The 19,294-nt window shown below is 46.6% G+C and overlaps 1 protein-coding gene across 1 annotated transcript in view; it reads left to right on the top strand.

The window, feature by feature from the left end:
* LOC8038744 (retinal-specific phospholipid-transporting ATPase ABCA4-like) overlaps positions 1–5,103 on the top strand; it is a 38,734-nt gene extending 33,631 nt beyond the window's left edge. The window contains exon 11 of the mRNA XM_029979928.4: positions 4,893–5,103. Coding sequence (XP_029835788.4) covers positions 4,893–5,103 — 211 coding nt within the window. The remainder of the gene's footprint in view (positions 1–4,892) is intronic.
* Positions 5,104–19,294: the final 14,191 nt, after the last annotated feature.

The following is a 19,294-nucleotide window of genomic DNA, read 5'->3' as shown; positions in this document are numbered from 1 at the left end:
GAGAGACAAGTTGCTGAATTTCTCTGGCGGGGGATTCTTCCCCAACTGCTCTGCAAAAAGAGAAACTTGACTGCCGTCAAAGGGACAACAACCATCTTGGGCGACGTTAGTATTCCTTCTCCTGTAAGGAAGACTTTAGACCTAGGCCCTAAATTTTCCGTGGAACCCACCTTACAGCCACCTGCTTTACTAACCTTGGCAAGGAAGGTAGCCTTCAAAGTTCCAGAAGCAGATCGTCCCCGATGCATCTCAGAATGTGTGAACGTCATCACAAGCTCCATCAAGAAAGGAAGACAGCCCATTCAAGTCAGACCCGTGGTCAGATATTTAGGGCAAAACTCCCAGAAACTTCTGCTCTCAGATAAAGAAGGAGGCTTTGTCGTCATGCCCGAGGGTATGTACAATGAAAAGGCTAACGCTGCTGTAATGAAAAATTTCAAGCCTGTAGACATAGTACTGAAAAAGATCAAGGAAAGAGCATATGCCACCTGTCAAAAGCTAAGTCTCAATCAGCTGGCGGTAAAAATAAAGAAAGCTGAGGGCTTGCACCTGGATATATTTTTTAGTGCAAAAACCCACAAAGATGCAGGTCTCTTCAGGGCCATTGTATCAGAAAGGGGTACTTGGCAGAAACAGATCGCCCTCTCTCTCCAGACTCACCTCTCTAGCCTCAACATAGTTGACCCGTTCCTCATACACAACTCCGAGGAGGTAATTGATTTTTTGAAGAGTGACACCAATCAGAAGAGAGGAGCCTTCAGCGTAGACGTGGTGGACCTGTATTACTCCATTCCACAGGATGCTCTCCTGGCTTCAGTCAAATCAACTATTGAACAATCAGGAGAAATCAAGTTTCAGAATTCGAGTGGTACTTCAACGGAAAGCTTCATGGAGCTACTAGACTTTTATCTGAAAGCCTTGTTTGTAAAATGGCAAGATTCTTCATACCTACAGCGGTCTGGAGTGTGCATTGGGTCATGTGTTGCTCCCATCTTAAGCGACATCTTTCTGGGAGGCGTAGACATGATCCTCGCACCGCTTTTGAGCACTATGTCTATTATAAAAGTCTTCAGGTACGTTGATGACTTTCTTATTATCCTCCAAGAAGAACAAACAGAAGACTTAATAGATACAATCCTGAGTGTTTTCTCTAGAAGCGGTAAAGGTCTGAGTTTTACGTATGAACAACCTATTCTAAATGTGCTGCAGTTCCTGGACCTATCTATAAAAATCTCAGATCACCACATTTGTTGGTCCTACCAACCACGCTCCAAAAAAGAAATTCTTAATTACCAATCTGCCCATTCAAAATTAATAAAAAGAGGGATAGCCAGTTCGTGCATGTATTCAGCTTTGAAAAAATCCTGTCACCACACCATCGAACAGAGTTTCAGCACTCAAGTAAACAAACTCTCAAGATCCGGCTTTCCATCAGCCATGTTAAGTGAAGTTGCGGGCACTCTGATACAAACCTGTAAAGGATCGACCAAAAGAAAAAAGAGCAAAGACCTTACCAATATCCGTCCACTAGTTATACCATACATCCACAAGACGTCGCACAACTTAAAAAATGTTGCCAATAGATACAACGTGCCCATGGTGTTTTCAGCCCCAAACAAACTGGGTAGAATTTGCACGCTTGTGGACAAGAACAATGACAGGAGGGCTTGCTGCATGAAAAACCACAAGGTGCACTTTGTGTCTTGCATTCTACAAGTGGTTTACCATCTTCCTCTGTCCTGCGGGAAAACCTATGTCGGACAGACTGGGCGTTGCCTCAACGACCGCTTGAGGGAACATAAACAGTCTCTTCAAACCACCACTGGAAGCCACCTAGCCATCCACTGCAGAACCTGTGGATGTGATCCAGATTTTTGTGCAACAACTGTTCTAGCTTCCCATAAAGAGAAAACAACAAGAGAAATAGTGGAAGCCTTTTGGATAAGAAAGCTCGAATCCAAATGTGTGAGCCAGCCATCATTAACACTACAAGACAGCGAGTATGAGTTTATGGGGGCAGCTGCGCACAAATAGGTGTATGGTCAAGGCTTCGGAGTGCCGGCACTGGACATGCCTAGCACTTTGAGAGATTGATTTTCATTTTATTTTGTTTTCCTTTTTCAGCTATAATTATTTTAGGTGTAATTTTATTTAATTTATTAGCGTTTTCACATCTTTCTCTTTTCCGATATATGTTCATGTGTGTAGTTTTCTTCCTTCTCCTTTTCATAGTAAATCGTCAGTTGCGAGTCAGCGCTTGCCTGTTCTGTCTTCCTTTTCTGTCCCTCTCCTTGTGCGCTGTTTAATTATGTATAGCAACCACCAACTAGCCCAAGTATCCACCATTTTGAAGTTCCTTTGCCAACTCAATCTGGACCCATACGTTCTGAGGAAATTTATCCAAGTCTTCGCGTCTATTTTCAGCGATAGCGCCTGTCGACTGCGACCAACACACCGCCTTCCGTGCTGCTCCGCGGGGTAAAATCTCTATCGCGATGGTGCACCTCAGAAGAGGGAGGGAAGTAACCGGAAGAGCCGATGCTAAAACATAACCACGTTTCAGATTAAAAAAAGAAAGAGTAATTAGACAAGGTAACATTAGAGAAAAAAAAAAACGATCGGATTTTGTACGCAGGCCGCGACCGTTTTGATAGAATATATCAATGTGACTCATCCTTAGTTTCCCCAACGGTCGAGGCGGCGGCAGCGGCTGCCTCGGATGCATGAAGCAGGTCTTCGCGAAGGGCGCCTCGAAATGCTTCAAGAAGGCAGTATTTGGCCCACACGGCGGGATCAGAAAGCTTGTCGAGGTTTACCGCAGCCACGGACACATGGAAGTAAGCGTAAGAGTCGTAGCGCGTCTTCAGTTTCCGGCACTCCACTTTCTCAACTCTGACGGAAGAGAGATGAGAACTGATGTCTGCGCAGCTAGTGTCCGGGTTCTGCTTGGTGACGAACAGGGCTCTTCGTCGATTTGATGGAGGGGCAACGATCAGCTTGCAGGTTTCGGACTCCCCAGTAAGCTGTGTGGTCGAGGTTTTGGTCGTGCAGAATTGAAGCCACTGGAAGGCACGTTGTCTTTCGCTAAAGCATTATTCTGGTTATCCGAAAAAAGAGATGCCGCAACAACTTTCGTGGGAAAAACTTGGGGGATAGAGCTGCGTTCAGCGACAGCATAAGTGTCTTTTCCCAAAGGCCCTCCCGGAGCCCTATCCATTGGTTTCCGACGCTGATCGAGAGCGTCCTGCTGACGGCGCTGACCGAGCGCTTCACGCAGACCCCAGCCCTCAAACCGCAATATGGCCATGGCACCCGCCTGAAGCTCGGTGTCGCTCCTTTGCTCGGACGGAGGCGTGCGTTTTTGTCTCTGAGGGCGGCGATCTAGTCAGGAACGAAATTCCCTCCATAGCATCGAGGAGCAGGCTCCGTATGGACTCCACGGCGGCGCCAAGGTCAACAAGAAGGGAGGCGGCTGGCTCCTCGGGAAGATGTCGAGCCGGATAGAAGGCCGCAGAGGTCCGCAGCGTTGCTGGCGTGACTACAGACGACGCCATCGCGGTTAGGCCTCGCAGCACCGCCGATGTTCGCACGACTCTCACAGACAAAGGAGGTCACAGACAAAGGAGGGCATGACTCTCACAGACAAAGGAGGTCACAACTGAAGAAATGTGTTGACTTGTCTGACCAGCATACGCACTTTGTGTGTGCACGAAGTTTGCACACAGAAGATTGCAGGAACGTTTGTGTTCCGTAGAATAAAAGTAATAATTAATATCTTTATTCTACCCTGGACGGTTGCGGCACCACCGAATGTGTTTGTATCTGTTTGTGTCTGTCTAGCACGCAGCGAGGGCAATGGTGCTACTTTCCCACGATCGATCCAGCAACTTTAGCATGAAATAAAGTCCCGTGATAAAATTGACGCTTTACGTTTCTGACAAACACCGCCAATTATTGTTTGGCCAAAGTACAATGCACGTGCCACCTGCGGGATCTCCGGCGGTATTCGCTTTCTAGGGCCACTCGAGTGCATCGCCGCCTTTTGCTTCCAAGGGCCGCACGAGTCATGCGCCTGGTGCACTGGCGCATTTGACGCTACTGGTAAGACAAAACACATCAAGGAGCTTTACCACGAACTATACAGGTTTCCATAAAAGCATATGAGGGCGATTCATTGCTGTGCTTGTGTGCTATACGCGCGCACTTTCTGGCCGGCCGGAATTGCGAGCGAGCGCTGGCTTGTATGTGATTTAGCACGTGTGGATTGTGATGGTAGTAAGCAGTAGAAACGCCTATAGGGGGTATAGCTGCCATAGTTGAGTGCGCGCCTGTTGAGCGTGTGCTGACGGCGATATTTTACAGTTCTTTTGCATCGTTAATTACATATTATCGAGATTTCCGTCCTCATCAGCTTATTATTGTGAGCTTGTTCTAAGCACGCACTCTGAATAGAGCACTCAAATATGGCGCTTTACACACGTGCTAGATTACAGCCGCCATTGCTAACCTTTTCTTGTCCTACGGAGATACCGGGCCACCGAAACGGGTGTTGACGAGCTACCAGAAAATCGTATGCTGTGGAGGGCACAGCAGAATCTAAAATGGCGATGACCTGGCCTGTTATGGTAATGATTTAGTGAAGTAAATGGAATAGGAGGAAACAAAAACTGAAAGTGGGTTATGGCGGCGCCCGCGCACAGCTGTCGCAAAGTGAACTAGCTTTGATGCAGTTTTTATATTTACATACATAGAAAACTCTGTGTGCGTGGATTATCAACTTTAATCTTTCCAACAGGCCCATCAGTAGCGAGAACCAGATAAAAAGTGTTACTGCATTTCAGTGCTAGAACGCCACGTCAGGCACCACAGTAACGCCCTCGTTTCCCGTGCAGGGCGACCTTCGTCGGCCGACTGGGTACCGAGGTAGAGTTCGACCTGGAGGTCTCCGAGCCGTGGAGCGAGATCGTGCGCAAGATCCACGAGCTGAGGCAGCAGCTGGAGCCACTATCCCAGAACTGTCTGGTCAGCGAGGTCACCCTGGAGCACGCACTGCTCAAGCTGGCCAAGTTCCAGGCGCCCAAGCGGACCGTCGTCGGCTGTTAATAAACTTCACGGCCCTGATACCGTATTTATGATGAAAGGAGACATTTGTGAGGAAATATAGGCATTTGTGAGTGCTGCCTCTAGAGGCCGCCTTTTCTATGTTGGAGTGTGTATGTGTTTCCATCGCCGGATCTGTCTTTGGATTTAGAGCCAACCCTTTTGTGTCGGGGTATCTCTACTAGGCTCCTGGATTTATACCACACGTATCATTTTTCTTGATTTTCTCCGCTTGCGTTTCGTTGCTTTAAGTGGTGTCATCGGTGGGCCTCCTCCGGCTCGCTGCTCGGCTTCGTCCTCGTTCCAGTCCTTCCGGGACTGGAACGAGGACGAAGCCGACCTAGGGCCACCGCCATGCTACCGCCACACGCCACTTCCGACTGCACTCGAATATGACATGTTTCGGCGTCTCCGCGACTCCTTTTGAGCACCCGGTGCATTTCACGTCCACATCTGAGTATTTTGCTCAATGTACCCGAGCCCGCAACATCCCGCTTTGGGAGTCAAAGAATAGTGTACTATTCCTGCTCTTATCAAGGAAGTTCACACTCTTGACCTCCTGCTTCTGCACAGGCTCATCGCCGACTTAGGTGCCACAATCTCGTCCCTCTTGCTGTTGTTTGGGCGCTTTTGAGGAGTGGGCCGCCGGGAGAGCTGCCGTGTTCGATGCCCCTATCGGGTCAAGATGCTCTTCAGATGTATATATTTGTACATGTTTCGCCCAAAGCCCTTCCCACATCCTGCTGAGGCGCCGCTTCAAACTTAGCTTTGCTCGGGCCTCCCTGGCATTGAAACTGGCCCACCCCTTGTACCCTAGCGGCCTCGTTCGGTGCTCCTCTGCTGGCTCCTAGAGTTGCCCACCCCACTTCGCTCTTTCGTACTTCGAGGCATTCCCGGGCTTGTAACGAACGACACAGCACGCCATTTCCGAACGCATTCCCCAGCACCGTGGCCATTTTCCACACTGCGCGGGCAGGGGCGGATCCAGACCTCCATTTTGGGCGGGGCGGTTCCTCGGCGTAAAACGGGGGGGGGGGGGGGGGGGGGGGGGGGGGGGGGAGTGTTTATATTTTTTGTGGAGTCATCGTTTTTACTGAACTCTGATAACATAATATATATCTTGAGAGCTTTTGTATCGGTTTACCTGTAGGGGATGAACTCTTTGAACTTTCTGTGGCTATGCACACCAAGGCACACGCTCCCGTACTTTTGACTGCATAGCCTCAGAAAGCTGGGCATCTTGGCAACGCAATGTCTCTGCTCGTGCGGAAAATCACGTGCAATTGCAAGCTTACCAAAGCTATATTCACGTGCACGCCATACGTGCCTGCTCGTATGGAGCACCAGTCAGGACGCTACACTGTAGCGTCCTGACTGTAAATTTGACCGTAAAATTTACGGTCAAATACCAGGCAGCTGATGCTGCCAAACTTGTACAGTAAAAATAACGGTGCACTGTAAATCTGGTTTACGATAAATTTAAACGGGGACCGTAGAAATCTACGGTCGGCCTTCAAATTTGCGGTAAAAAAAATTTACAGCGCGCCGTTATGTTTACGGTGCAATTTAAACGACGAGAAAGGTGGTAGTATTCAGGTTCATAACATCATTGTATAGTGATGTTATGAACTCAATGATGTTATGAACCTCGACTGAACCAAGCACGTTTTGAAGGCTTTCAGCAAGTTGGCCGAACATGTATTGTTTGTATAAGAAATGCCGACGTTGAAATTCATAAATGGTTTTTTGAACTGTTGATACCGGCATAAGAAGCGTTCCGTTGAACTTCAGGTACAAAAAAAAAACAAGGTCGTATTTTATGGCCTTCCTTTTTTCTCCTGCAGACAGAGACATTAACACGTCGTAGTTATCATTAGGATATTGCATCACGTTAACAGCACCGTCTTCATTAGAATCCGCACTAGTCGACCGAGTCGAAGAGTCCTCAACCTGAAGCGGGCCTGCAGGCGATGCGCCGTCGCCCAAGAAACCCGTCACTCGTAAATGCGCCCAGTTCAAATGTGCCGTGGTCGAACTATGATTTCACACTTTCTGACAGTTGGAGCACGAACACAAAAACAAAATGCTGTCGGTGATGTGGCCTTTTAGATGTTTTAGCAAAGCCTCCCTTGTGTGGCACTCCTCTAGGCATGGTGGCAAAGTGCACTGAAAGCTTTCCAAACTCCTCGAAACAAACCAAACTTCCCTTAGGCGTACCAATGTCTATGTCTTCTCAAAATATGACACCTGAGAGTATCATACGTAACAACAAACTGGCGACAGCATCCTTCGTCCACACACTGAAGAATTCGAGAGCTGAATACGTGCTCATCGAATTGCACAACCATCAAGCGTGCTTGAACAGAAACTACAAATTCTGCAAGTAAACATCTTTTAGAGTGTTGTATTTATGCCACCATTACACTATCCTTGCCAATCAAGCAGCAGATTGATAGTGAAATACCTGCCTCGAGTATCCAGTTGCCTTCCGCTCCAAATTTTCAGGTGCACAAAAATCCAGGAATGCCACAAACGAACGAGGACAAAATTGCGCGGAGACGGGTGGGAAGGCGGGAAAATGAACTGAACGTCAGCTTTTTCCACTTCTTTCCGCGTTGTCCCAACCAACGTTCCTTTCTTTTGTTTATGCTTCTAGCTAGTCGCATTGTTGCTCTACTGTTTGCTCTTAGTTCTCTTTTTTTTCCTTTTTCAGTTAAGGCAGTTACGCTCTGCGTTGGCGCGGCTGGCGCGGACAAATGAAAGGAGGTGAAGGGGCGAGAGGAGACTCTCTGGGTTCCCGCAGCTTCCGAAAGGTCAAGAGTGGTGACCAATTAGCGAAGCGCGTCTTTTCTTTCTGTTTTCTTGCTCCATGAAGTTTTGCGTTTCCCTCTCGGTTTTTTTGCTCGTTTGCGGTGCATTTCAGATAATTCCTCTTCACGGCGTACTTGTAGTTTTTATTAGCGTATAGCGCCGTAAATTTGACGGTTACTTTTTACAGTGTATGCTTTCGAAGCTAAGCGCTTGTGAGCCCGAGCATGCTGGGCGCCGATAAAAGCTGCGCACAATGCCTGGTTACTACTACTGATATGTCAAAAAACACCTCGACCGCACGAACACTCGTGTGAGGGAAGCTCCAAAACTAATAGATTGCTTTTGTCCAAAGTGAAGTAGGGTAAGATGGGCCAAATGAGACGCGGGGCAAAATGCGACAGTTGGAGTGAAGGCATCCAACGAAAGTTTTTGTTTAGTGCCAGCTATCACCTAGACACAAGTCTCAAGCTTCACTGAGACGTGCCTTAGCCTGTTCACTTTGCGTGAGCCATAAATGACTGCCTTTGGCAAGTCCTTTCCGGAGAAAAAAAAATGCCGATTTGAGATTGCCGAGTTTACCGCCCGTCAAAGAGGTGCATAATTCCGCGCGAGATTTCGCTTCGAGAAGTACGCCTCGGTTGGCACGGACTTTCTACCAAGGTATAATTTAATTTCATTCCTAAGTTTTATTCGCTTCATGCAGACCAAATTTGAGTGTTCAGCGTGCTTTTTTTTACGGAAATAATTATTCGCGTAACGGGATACGCGCGAGACAAAACGCGACAATGTGGCATTGTATGACGCGTGTGTCAATAATGTACCAGTTTCCTGGTTGTTCCTGAGTCATATTTTCCTCTCGGTGTCTAGGAGGATCAAAACGTACAAAAGAAAGACAACAGGGGCTTCATGGCGCATAAGTAACACTACGAATGCTCTTGAAAGTGAAGCAACAGCGTCACTCCCTTCGCGTTGCCGCCACACTTTTTGGCGTACCAAGGGATGTGCTTCAAAAGCGAGCAAAAAGACAAAAAATATTAAAAAAACAATGGCTCCACAAAAAAAAAAAAAAAAAATGGCGCGGCGTTTGGGGGGGGGGGGGGGGGGGGCGATCGCCCCCACCGCCCCCCCCCTTGGATCCGCCACTGTGCGCGGGCCACTTCGTACCGGTTGAATCCACAAAGGGCCCTGGCCGTAGCGATTCCGCTGCTCTTCCTTTTCTTTGCCTGGAGCCAAGCATCTTGGTCTATCAGGTAGCTCTGCCCCGTGTGGATGCACACCCCTGCAGATACTTGTATTGTTCCTCCCACGGCACTAGGTTACCTGGATGATCAGGTCGTCGGTCTCGTGTTCTATTCCACGCCCGGAGCTCATATGTTCCGATTTCCGGGCGCTGAATCTCAGCCTCAGGGCTGCCCTTATTTGCCCACACTCGGTCATGAGGGCAAGTGGGTCCTGTAGGAAGTCCGCCATCAGTACGATGTCGCCTGCATTGAGCAGACCCGGGACCCTTCTCCCATTCCTGGCCCTTAGCTCTTCCATATACTGCAGGGAAAAGCAATGGGAGCTATCTTGCTTGGTAGAAGAGCGTGTTGGTTAAAGTCATGGATGAAGAAAGAATAAACAATTAAAACAGGGACAACACAGCAATGGGAGCTATCTTGCTTGGTAGAAGAGCGTGTTGGTTAAAGTCATGGATGAAGAAAGAATAAACAATTAAAACAGGGACAAGAGCTATCTTGCAGCTTCATTTCTATTCCTGCGATGTACAACCTGAATAACAATGAAGATAGTGGGCAGCCTTGTTTTTTTTTTTTTTTTTTAATTGGGTTGTGTGTGTGTTTATACAGCCTAGAACTTGGTCTGCCTCACAGGGGCGACGAGTCTCCCAGCTGTAGATGAGAAATTTAGCCAGTGCGGTACAGCCGCTAGCCTGGGGTCTTTAACGTGCATCACGCAGTAGTGATACACGACCGCACGCCGGTACGATGCTCATCCAGATCGAAACGGGCAGGGGTGGGGCTCGAACCCAGGATCCCTGGGTTCTGCAGCGCGAGCTTTCGCTCCACGTGCTCCGAGCTGGTGTGCGCTAGACCACTCGGCCACCGATCCCCCGCAGCCTTGTTTCAGCTCCCGTGCTGGTTACTGGCGCTCATTTCCTGCAGCCAATCTGCCACCACTTAGTCTCCTTGTACACCTCCCTCAGCAGGTTGATCCACCCATTGCCAAGTCCTCACTTCGCCAGTTGCCTACAAAATTTCTCATGGTCCACTGTGTCGTATGCTCTGTCATGACATCTAGGAAGCGAGGGTATATCGGCCAGGTTACTTTTTTGGAGATCTCGATTACTTGTGTCAGGATCAAGATATTGTCTTTCAGGCACCTGGTCCACCGGAGCCCGTTTTGAAGATCCCCCCGGACCCTCTGTGTCTCCGCCCATGCCTGAAGTGTATACCGGATCACCCGCATCCACACTCGGTACTGCACTGGTGTGATCGTTACTGGGCGATAGTTGCTCAGGGAAGTCCTGGTTCCCTTGCCTTTGTAGATTAGGCGAAGTCGTGACATTCGTCGCTCTTCGGGAACTCTTCTCTTCGTCATTACTTGGCTCAGGGTCTCTTGTAGGATTCCTTTTGTTTCCGGCCCCATCTCCTTCATTAGCCTCACTGGGACTCAGTCCATACCTGTGGCTGTGGTCCCTCCCACTCTCTTAATTGCTTTCTTCAGCTCTCTTTTTGTAATTGTGTCCTTGCTCGGTTACTCTTTCAGCTCCCCCTCCGCATCCCCACTCTCGTGCTGCTCCCCGCAAAATCTCCTTTACCCTGCCCTCAAATAACTGCATGGTCTCAGCTGGGTTGAGCTCTCTTTGCGGTGTGTCGAAGGTGCACCCGTAGTTGCTTTCCCATTCCCGTTCCCGTTGTGCCGAAGGTGCACATGTGGTTGTTAGATTAGCCTTCAAAGCTCAGTTGGCGATGAGATCGAATAAGTCTTGTACCCGTGGCTCGAACGAAGTTATCGATTATCATTACAGTTACGCTAGGTTTAAAATTATCAATTTTGGTTACTGGAGTACTCGAGAAGGAAAGGTAATCGGCCGTCCCTTGAAAAAATAAACGTTATTTCTCCGATTATATCAGATTTTCAGAAATGACAAATTTTTTTTCCGTTTTATAAACGGGTCTTTTGTACTGTCTAATATTGGATTAGGATAATCGAACTATAAACTACTTATATATTTAATCTATCAATTTTGGTGATATCCCTCGTTCGGAGACTTGGTTCTAGGATTTCTGGCCATGCAACTTTTAGAAAGGACGCCATAAGGGGAGAGAGAAAGGTAATGATTGGCATTGATTTTAGTACATTCAAAACTAATCAAATTGCTTTTGTGATTGCTTCTTAAATAATTTAATCAAGTTATTACAAAATTAATTCAAAATAATCAATTATGATTAATTTGATTACTTGTAACGAGTATACCGTACAAGACTGAATAAAACCATGAGCGCTTTGTCCGCCTTGTTTTCCACAGAGCTCGATGTTTACCCCATAAAAGGCCTGTGGACTGGATTATTTACGTCATCTTTCTCTTGATCAGCGCTAGGCACGACTTGGATACGCATTGTGCGTCAGCGTTCGGCTGAAACTCATGTTCGGTTGGTGCTTCACTGACTGAGCACAAGCCCCCGGCCGAACGAACCAGCGTTCGGTTATGTGGGACGAGCGCTGCGTCAGAAACTTAAAATATCATTCACGGTCAGGTGATGAAAGGAAAGCTGTTGATTGGTCCGGCGAGGGCGTATATCCTAGCACGGTCTCAATATGCCGCTGGTAGTGAATAGGAGGCGCCTCGGTTAACTGCATGTCCGCGTGGCTGGTGGCCAAAAGAGGTAACTTGGGGAAGGCCCAGAGCCTAGCCCTGCGTCACGTTTCGGAAAGGAGCTAGGACATTTGAGCTTGAGATCGGGTCCAGTGATTGCGGGCGCGGGCCGCCTCAGAGTTGCGAAAATTCGAAGGTGGTACCACTTGTCGAACCAAACTTCATTACTCGGTTTACTGACTGACTGACTGACTGATTGACAGACAGACTAACTGGTTGCTCGTAGAGCCACTAAATGAGCTGCGCTTAGAGTATCGGCACTCCGTTCCTCGGCATTGTTGTGGGCGCCGCCATTTTGGCTCGTATGCCGAGCAGACGCAACTGCCGATCGTCATGATTCAAAAGATCGACTTCCTCAGGGTTAGATTCGCTGTTAGGAAGGTCAGGCAATATTGCTTTGCTCTGTCACGAACTGTTTAAACGGTTGTGGAGGGCGCAAAAGTGTTGCCTGTGATTTCAGATAAAGGTTCAGATAACTGACAACCATGATTTTAAGACACAATATGGCTGAGTGTCATTACTCTGAAGCGTAGCTTATTTAGTGGCACTAGTTGCTCGGTGGGTCCCTCCTCATTGCGCACTGCTGGATGGTGGTGCATTGAGCACTCGCATTATGTTGGCTAGAATATTCGGGCCGTTCGATGTGTGTCTTTTTAAATTTAAATCCCTTTAGCCATTTAGTTCGTTGGCCGCACGCCGCTCCGGTACCGATTTCTGGATAGAATTAAGCTGTTCTTGTCACACAACTGGGTACTAGCCCTTCAATCATTCCCTGCTGACTCAAAAACCCCGACAGATGAAGCAGGGCATCCTACTCTGACAGACGTATCGGGAGTTCTGTCGAACTATTTAGCACTCTCTCTAATATAATTAACTGGAGTATTCTTTTTCATAGCATACAATTTGATCGCGTGTATATGTGAGATCCAGGGATGGGCAGTATTTCAAATACAAGTATTTGAAATACGTATTTTAAATACTTTGTGTATTTTGCATTTGTATTTAATTACAAATTGGGTAATGTATTTGACGTGTGTATTTAAATACTAAAACGTGGGTATTTCAAATACAATTGTAATTAAATACGATTTTGTGGGCGAAAATACATCCCTCAAATTTAATGCCACTGTCCAGAGCAGGAAGAAACGTATACGTTCTGCACCGAACGCACTATCTCTCAATCAAGCACAAGCGTTTAGTGACTTTGTGATTACGGCGCTAGTCCAGGGCAAGGATAGTGACGAAATCGACGTTCGCAGGCAGACTGGCTAAATAAGTGCCTGTGACAACTTCTGATGCTTTCCAGCCTGATTTCCAACCATATTTTTGCCTGGAACATTCTAAATGCGCGGGTCGTCCAGATTTTTGTAACTGGTGCGAGTTGCAACAATAAAAAATTCTCTAGCTAGTGCTGCGCGTCTTGGTCGTCTCGGTTTTTTGTTGGTCTATACCAGAATGTAATCGACAAAAAAAGCTTCTTGAAGCTCTGCACTTTTTTCACCTATTACGTCCAAGCTGATTACATTTTTTTGTGATTATATTTCTATTACGTTACTAAAGCCTCGCACACTAACTCCCGAGGGTGCGGTGCAAAATTAAAATGAGATACCCAGAAACCCGTTGCCGGTGCCCTGAAGTCGCTGACGCAAATTTTGAGGAATGTATTTGGAAAGGCATTTGGAGGAGATCAAATACATTTGGTTGTATTTGTATCTTGTACTTAGATTCTTTTCTAGAAATGTAATTAGATTTGTAATTAAATACATTTTGACAAAGTATTTTGTATTTGTATTTCGATACATATTTACATGTATTTTGCCCATCCCTGGTGAGATCTAACTCCCGACATCGAAAGTATCGTTGGTTATTTAGTCGCAAGAGCTTTTCAGTAAACAGACTCGGACTCAACTGGATCGTAGCTCTCTACGTCGCAGTACCCTAACGTAGTACTCTTTATTTGTGATTTACATTAACAGGTTATTACAATGACTTATAACGGCTTAGGATGATTTGAGTAGTAGCGCTACGGTCGGCGACGATCAGGGTCGCAATTGCTGCAATATTATGGTTGGCTCTCCTTCGACCCTCCAGATTTGATAATGCGTCCAGTATAACCTGCATAAAAAAAGAATACCATTAAGTTTTCATTTTATATTTTTGAGTCCGTACGTCACCACTAGAGCTTTAATTGTATAACCTACGAACAAAACACCGTCAAAATTGCATTTACCTTTTTTTTTTCAACCACTAATTTCTGAAGTATAAGGAGTATTCACTGGACGCCATATTTGTGGGTGCTGTTTAGAACGCATGCTCAGAACGAGCCCCCATTAATAGGCTACTAAGACCGGCCATTTTGACGGTGTGGAATGCACGTTGCAAAAGAACTGTGGAAGCTCGCCATCAGCACGCGCTCAGCAGTCGCGCACACGGATATGGCCGCCAGTGAATACTCCCTATAAGTTGCAAACAGAATAATCAAACTGCTAATACTGATAAGGTTTATTTAATCAATCGTTACAACTACTTCTTATGACAAGCTACCTAGACGTCGGAGAAAAGAAACCAGCGCGGTAAGAGGAAAAAAAAATATTACACCTCGTGGTTGACAAAATTTGGGTGACGGCAGGATTTCAAGCTACCATTGCCATTCCTTGTTTTGAAATTTGCACCAACAACTGTTTGACTGTTTGAATAAAATTCGAAATGCGCTTTGTTAAAGTACAAAATCTTGGAAACCAATCAAGATCTTTTGAGCCACCAATTCCGCCATCTGATTTACGATGACGCATTTTCGCAGAATCCTATTGTGGTGTAGGCGCAATTTGACCGAGGATCTCTGTAGTGAACCAGGTGACAGTTCCCAGGTGCACCATAAAGACATTCAATGTCCAAAGTGAAGACACTTGCTCGACCTTATAATTTAGAACTGTTCACTTCCTGATTGCTTTGGAAGTAATTTATAATGCTCCGACACCTCAAGAAGCGCAGGTCGCGTGAGTCTAGAGTATCTTACATTATCGCGCCGCACCTATTACGTTGCTACAAAAGCCGGTATTGTCCCGGATGGAAAAGAATCGAGACACGTTAAACTGAAAATAAAGGTTTAACAGACGAACTTGTGCCAGAAACAAAAGAACGAACGAGCCTCGAGAAAGCGGCAGCGAGCGTCGAAGGCGGCAGCAGCGAGCGTTCACATGTCGGCGTGACAGCTGGTTAGCGCGAGAATCCGAGAGTGAGTCGTCAAGGCTCCTTTATCTAGTACACTCGTTAACTCGAACATTCGGTCTACAATGTTCGAGCGTCGACGACTTTGGAGGCAGACTCTGCAGGGTCATCTGGGCCTCCTTACGTATTACACTCGGGGTAAGAGTAAACACGAATCTTCGAAGAAGTATGGAGTAGCGTCCCCGCTCGGCCATGCACCCGGCAATATCAACGCCGAAGAAATAATCGGGAAGCGAAAAGCGTGAGCACAATCAGGAACGCCTTACAGCTGCCCGTGACTATTTGCGACTCCAGCGACTTGTAGGGGACGCTACTATCGGGCAAATATGGCGGTCTAAAACAGGTTGTGCCGTGCCATATGTGTCAGATCGACGCACATCGCTGCGGCATCACCAAGCAAGCATTGGACTCAAAATGGGTTGTCCCGCTTTTTAGCCTCCACGTTTTGAACCTGCGGCGACCTGTTGGCATAAGCGAGCTTCTAGAGGCTTGACTTCTTTCGAGGAAGCGATGAAAGGACCGCCTACTGTCCTTCCACGGTGCTCGTGAACGTTGCTAAACGCGGAATGTTTGGTTCACGCGGTTGCGTAGGTTGCGTGCAGAGAAACCTGGGAACAAGCCGATACTACTGTTACGACAGAGTCGCCGGGACAACTGTTCTATCGCGCAAACCAGTGACAACATGTAATCACGGAGGCCACAAGAGACAAGCAGAAATCGTAAAAGGAACTGTACCGCTCAGTTCAGTGTTTTCCCGCTAGGTACCGTTCGTTTTGCTGGAGTCGCGAATAGTGTAATCACTACTAGAATTCTGTGAGAGACAGGCCTTTGTTGGGTGTGTTGTTCTTTCTGAGTGTGTTCTTCAGCCTTAAAATTTGTTTGACTATTATGATATTTTCTTCAGCTATTTTCGTTCTTGCATCTTTTTTTTTTAACGTATCATAGTTTAAAGCGGAACTTTGCTAGTTTCCGCGATATGTTACGCGGCGAGGCGTTACGCTTAAACTTTTATATTTTACTTTTCCCGCTAAATTTAGCGTGAAAACTTCTCCGCTAAATTTAGCACGTTGTGTTCAAAGGACTTTCTTATGTCTCGGTGTCAGTAGCGAAACAACAGCTAAGTAATAGCTGCTGCACGTTTCGTGGATACTGTCGAACGGGATGTCATGTAGGGTGGCAACATAGGGACATAATTAGTTTATTTTTCTTCGGAAATCTAATGGTATTTTCCCGTTAGATACTTGTGGGGGATCCTATAAAGAGAAGTGTTGCGTCCATGCCCGGCCCTACCAGAGGCTGTAGATGGGCAGAGCCATCCAGCAGGCGCTCATGAAGAGGAGGACGAAGCCCAGCGGCACGCCGAGAAGCCAGTGCTGCTGGGACATGATGCGGTCCGCCTGGAGCCAGGCAAAGGCCAGCACCATGACGACGCTCAGGCTGTACAGGACAGCGAACAAGAAGCGCACGTGGTGCCCTCGTTGACTCCTGTTCAGCAACCAGGCACAGAACGTCTGGGCACAGACGGAACATACCCAGAATGTCAAGGACGTGCACCCTGGTGTAAGGGACTATGGACGTTTGCAAGTACGGCCTCTGTCATAGCCTTTTTTTTTATCCTAGAAAGCCTGTCGATTCCATGACGACGGAGCCACTGAGGGCACGGCCGCGGGAAAAGGGAGAGGAGCAGCACCGAACGGTTACCCATGTGGTAGCGTAGTCACTTTTGGGGTAACCCTTCAGGCAGCGCCAACAATACGCGAAACAACGACCAACCGCAGTGGAGAAACAGGAAGGGGGGCTACCGGCAGATTTCCTCCATACCTGAGAAAAAAAAAAAAAAAAAAAAGAACGCGCTTTTTTGTAAATATTTTACCGCTGGGTCATTTGTCTGGCGCTGCCAAAGGTAGCCCTTGCATGCGCCCTCTTCTCTGATCTCCTTTCCCCTTTACAGCGGTCACGTTCTTTCGCGATTTGACAGGCTTTTTAGAATAAAGGAGGCTATGCCTCTGTGCGCCACCATGTTTTTACTCGTGTATGTAGAACGCCGGATAGTAATGACCTTGATAAGTTAATTTGTTTATTTATTGTTTATTTGAATGCAGCTACACTACCTAAAAAGGCATTATGGTAGGGGGAGGGCACAGACAGAGAAGTATACTCAACAGAACATAAAATAACAATGCAATAAGTAATGCACAACGATAATTAGGCGTGTCCTTGAATCTGTTAAAACAAAACAGCTCCGACGACATTGTTTCAACAATGTGACTTGGCAGGTTATTCTAATCGTTAAAGGACCGCGGGAAAAAAGAACGTTTGAAAACATCAATTTCGCCATGAAAGAGACGATCTTTTTTTTAATTAGCTCCTCTTTCTGGCACATGGGCATGCTCAATATAAACTTGGACCTACAAAGAGCAGCATCGTTGTAAAACACTTTATGTAACAGTTTGAGACGGAGAAATGTCCGCTTTTGACTCAGAAATCTCCAATTTAGGGACAATTTAAGTGTAGGTATGATAGCTCCGAAATCATAATTACCCGTAACAAGTCTTGCATCACGATTCTGTATTTTATCAATTTGATCTACTAAGTGTCTCCTTCAGAGATGGGGGAGCCAGCCTAAAATTACGTATAAATCCCAGAGACCGGCTTGATTTCACTCAAAATAGACGTTTCCAGGCAACTGTGCATGGGCGCCGCCATAACTGACCTTCTATTTTCGTTTCCTGTTATTCCGTTTACTCCACTTCATCATTGCCCCATCAGGACAGGTTATAGCCATTGTAGCTGCTACTGTGTCCTTCTCCCCAGCATACGTATTTGTGGAAGTTCCTCAACGCTCGCTTTATTGGCTCGGCAACTCGGTAAAGCAAGGTCGACGATGGCGGCTCAGTCTGGCGTCTGTCTAAAGCATCTATAGTCAACATGTTTATTCCATTTTATATGAAACGAAAAAATGATTCCCAAATAACCTTCGACGCCTGTGCGGGTGAAACACCACCAATATTGTAGGACGAAGGAACAACGTTAGTTTCTGACATCACTGTAAAAAATTTAATGATTTGTATATCATCGAATATGTGAAGACATGCAATCAACTATATCATTAATAAATATTAAAAACAGGAGAGGGCCAAGTACTGACCCCTGCTGGACTCCAGATGTTATTTCTATAAAAGAGAACTCTACACCGTTAATTAACATCGACTGTTTCCTTAAAGGAACCACGAAATAAATTTTCGGCTGGGATAAATTGGGATTTTACTAATCACATATCGTTTAGTGCGCCAAAATAAAACTAGTGCACGAGTGTAGAAAGCCTAAAGCCTGCTTTCGTGAGAAATTTTGACAATATAGCGGTGTATTTCGTACCTTTACCTTTTCACTGTGATGCACCCGCAGTGTCCAAGCACGTCAGCCTACCCCAGCTCACTCACTGGACACAAGCAGTGCGTCACTCGGACGTATGCGCTCGTCAACAGTCAATCCGTCGACGAATACTTGAATTCGCGTTCGTGGCCAATGAGTGCCGTGTGACGGCACATATCATCGCTGGAGAATGACAAGTCCCATGGTGTGCTTCAAAAGCACCGTGGAAGCTTGGAGTCGTCGCCTCCGGTGCATAAGCACGCCACGACCACGTGATTTCTCATTTCGCTTTTGAGTTCAGGATTAAAGCTAAGAAGGAAGTTTAAAAATCATTTCATGGTCCTTTTATTTTTTTGGTAATCGCGAGTCCAATTAAAAATTCATGGATTTATATTTAGTTTATGAAGTTTTTGCATGAAGATAGCACGAGGAACCATATCAAAACCTTTTCTTGAAATGTAGGAAGATACAGTAAACTTGTCGGCCTTTATCATAGGATTCTGAAATGTCATGATAGAACTCGAGCAACTGCGTGGTGCAAGAAAACCTTGTACGAGAATCATGTTGAGACGGACTAAAGAAATTTGTTTGACTAAGGACCTACATGAGGTTAGTGTAAACGATGTGCTCCATAGTTTTGCAGCCCACACTTGTCAGTGAGATGGGCCTGTAGTTCTGTACCAGATTTTTAGGGCCAGATTTGTGGACGGGTACAATATTTGCAGATTTCCAGTCCAGTGGTAAAGAACCGCATTTCAAAGACACCTTTAAAAAAATAACCAAGAACCTCGAAGGTGGGCTAGAGGATGGAGGTGTGGTAAAGCATTGGATATCCTGACTTATCCAAGTACTGCCGTCGTTTGATCGTGCCGCGGGCGTTCCTATTGGATGCCGACGACGCGTCGC

The sequence above is a fragment of the Ixodes scapularis genome, unplaced genomic scaffold (genome assembly GCF_016920785.2).
Source record: "Ixodes scapularis isolate PalLabHiFi unplaced genomic scaffold, ASM1692078v2 PGA_scaffold11__112_contigs__length_91849675, whole genome shotgun sequence".
NCBI classification, from domain to species: Eukaryota; Metazoa; Arthropoda; class Arachnida; order Ixodida; family Ixodidae; genus Ixodes; species Ixodes scapularis.
This window is presented reverse-complemented; position numbering and strand designations above follow the sequence as displayed.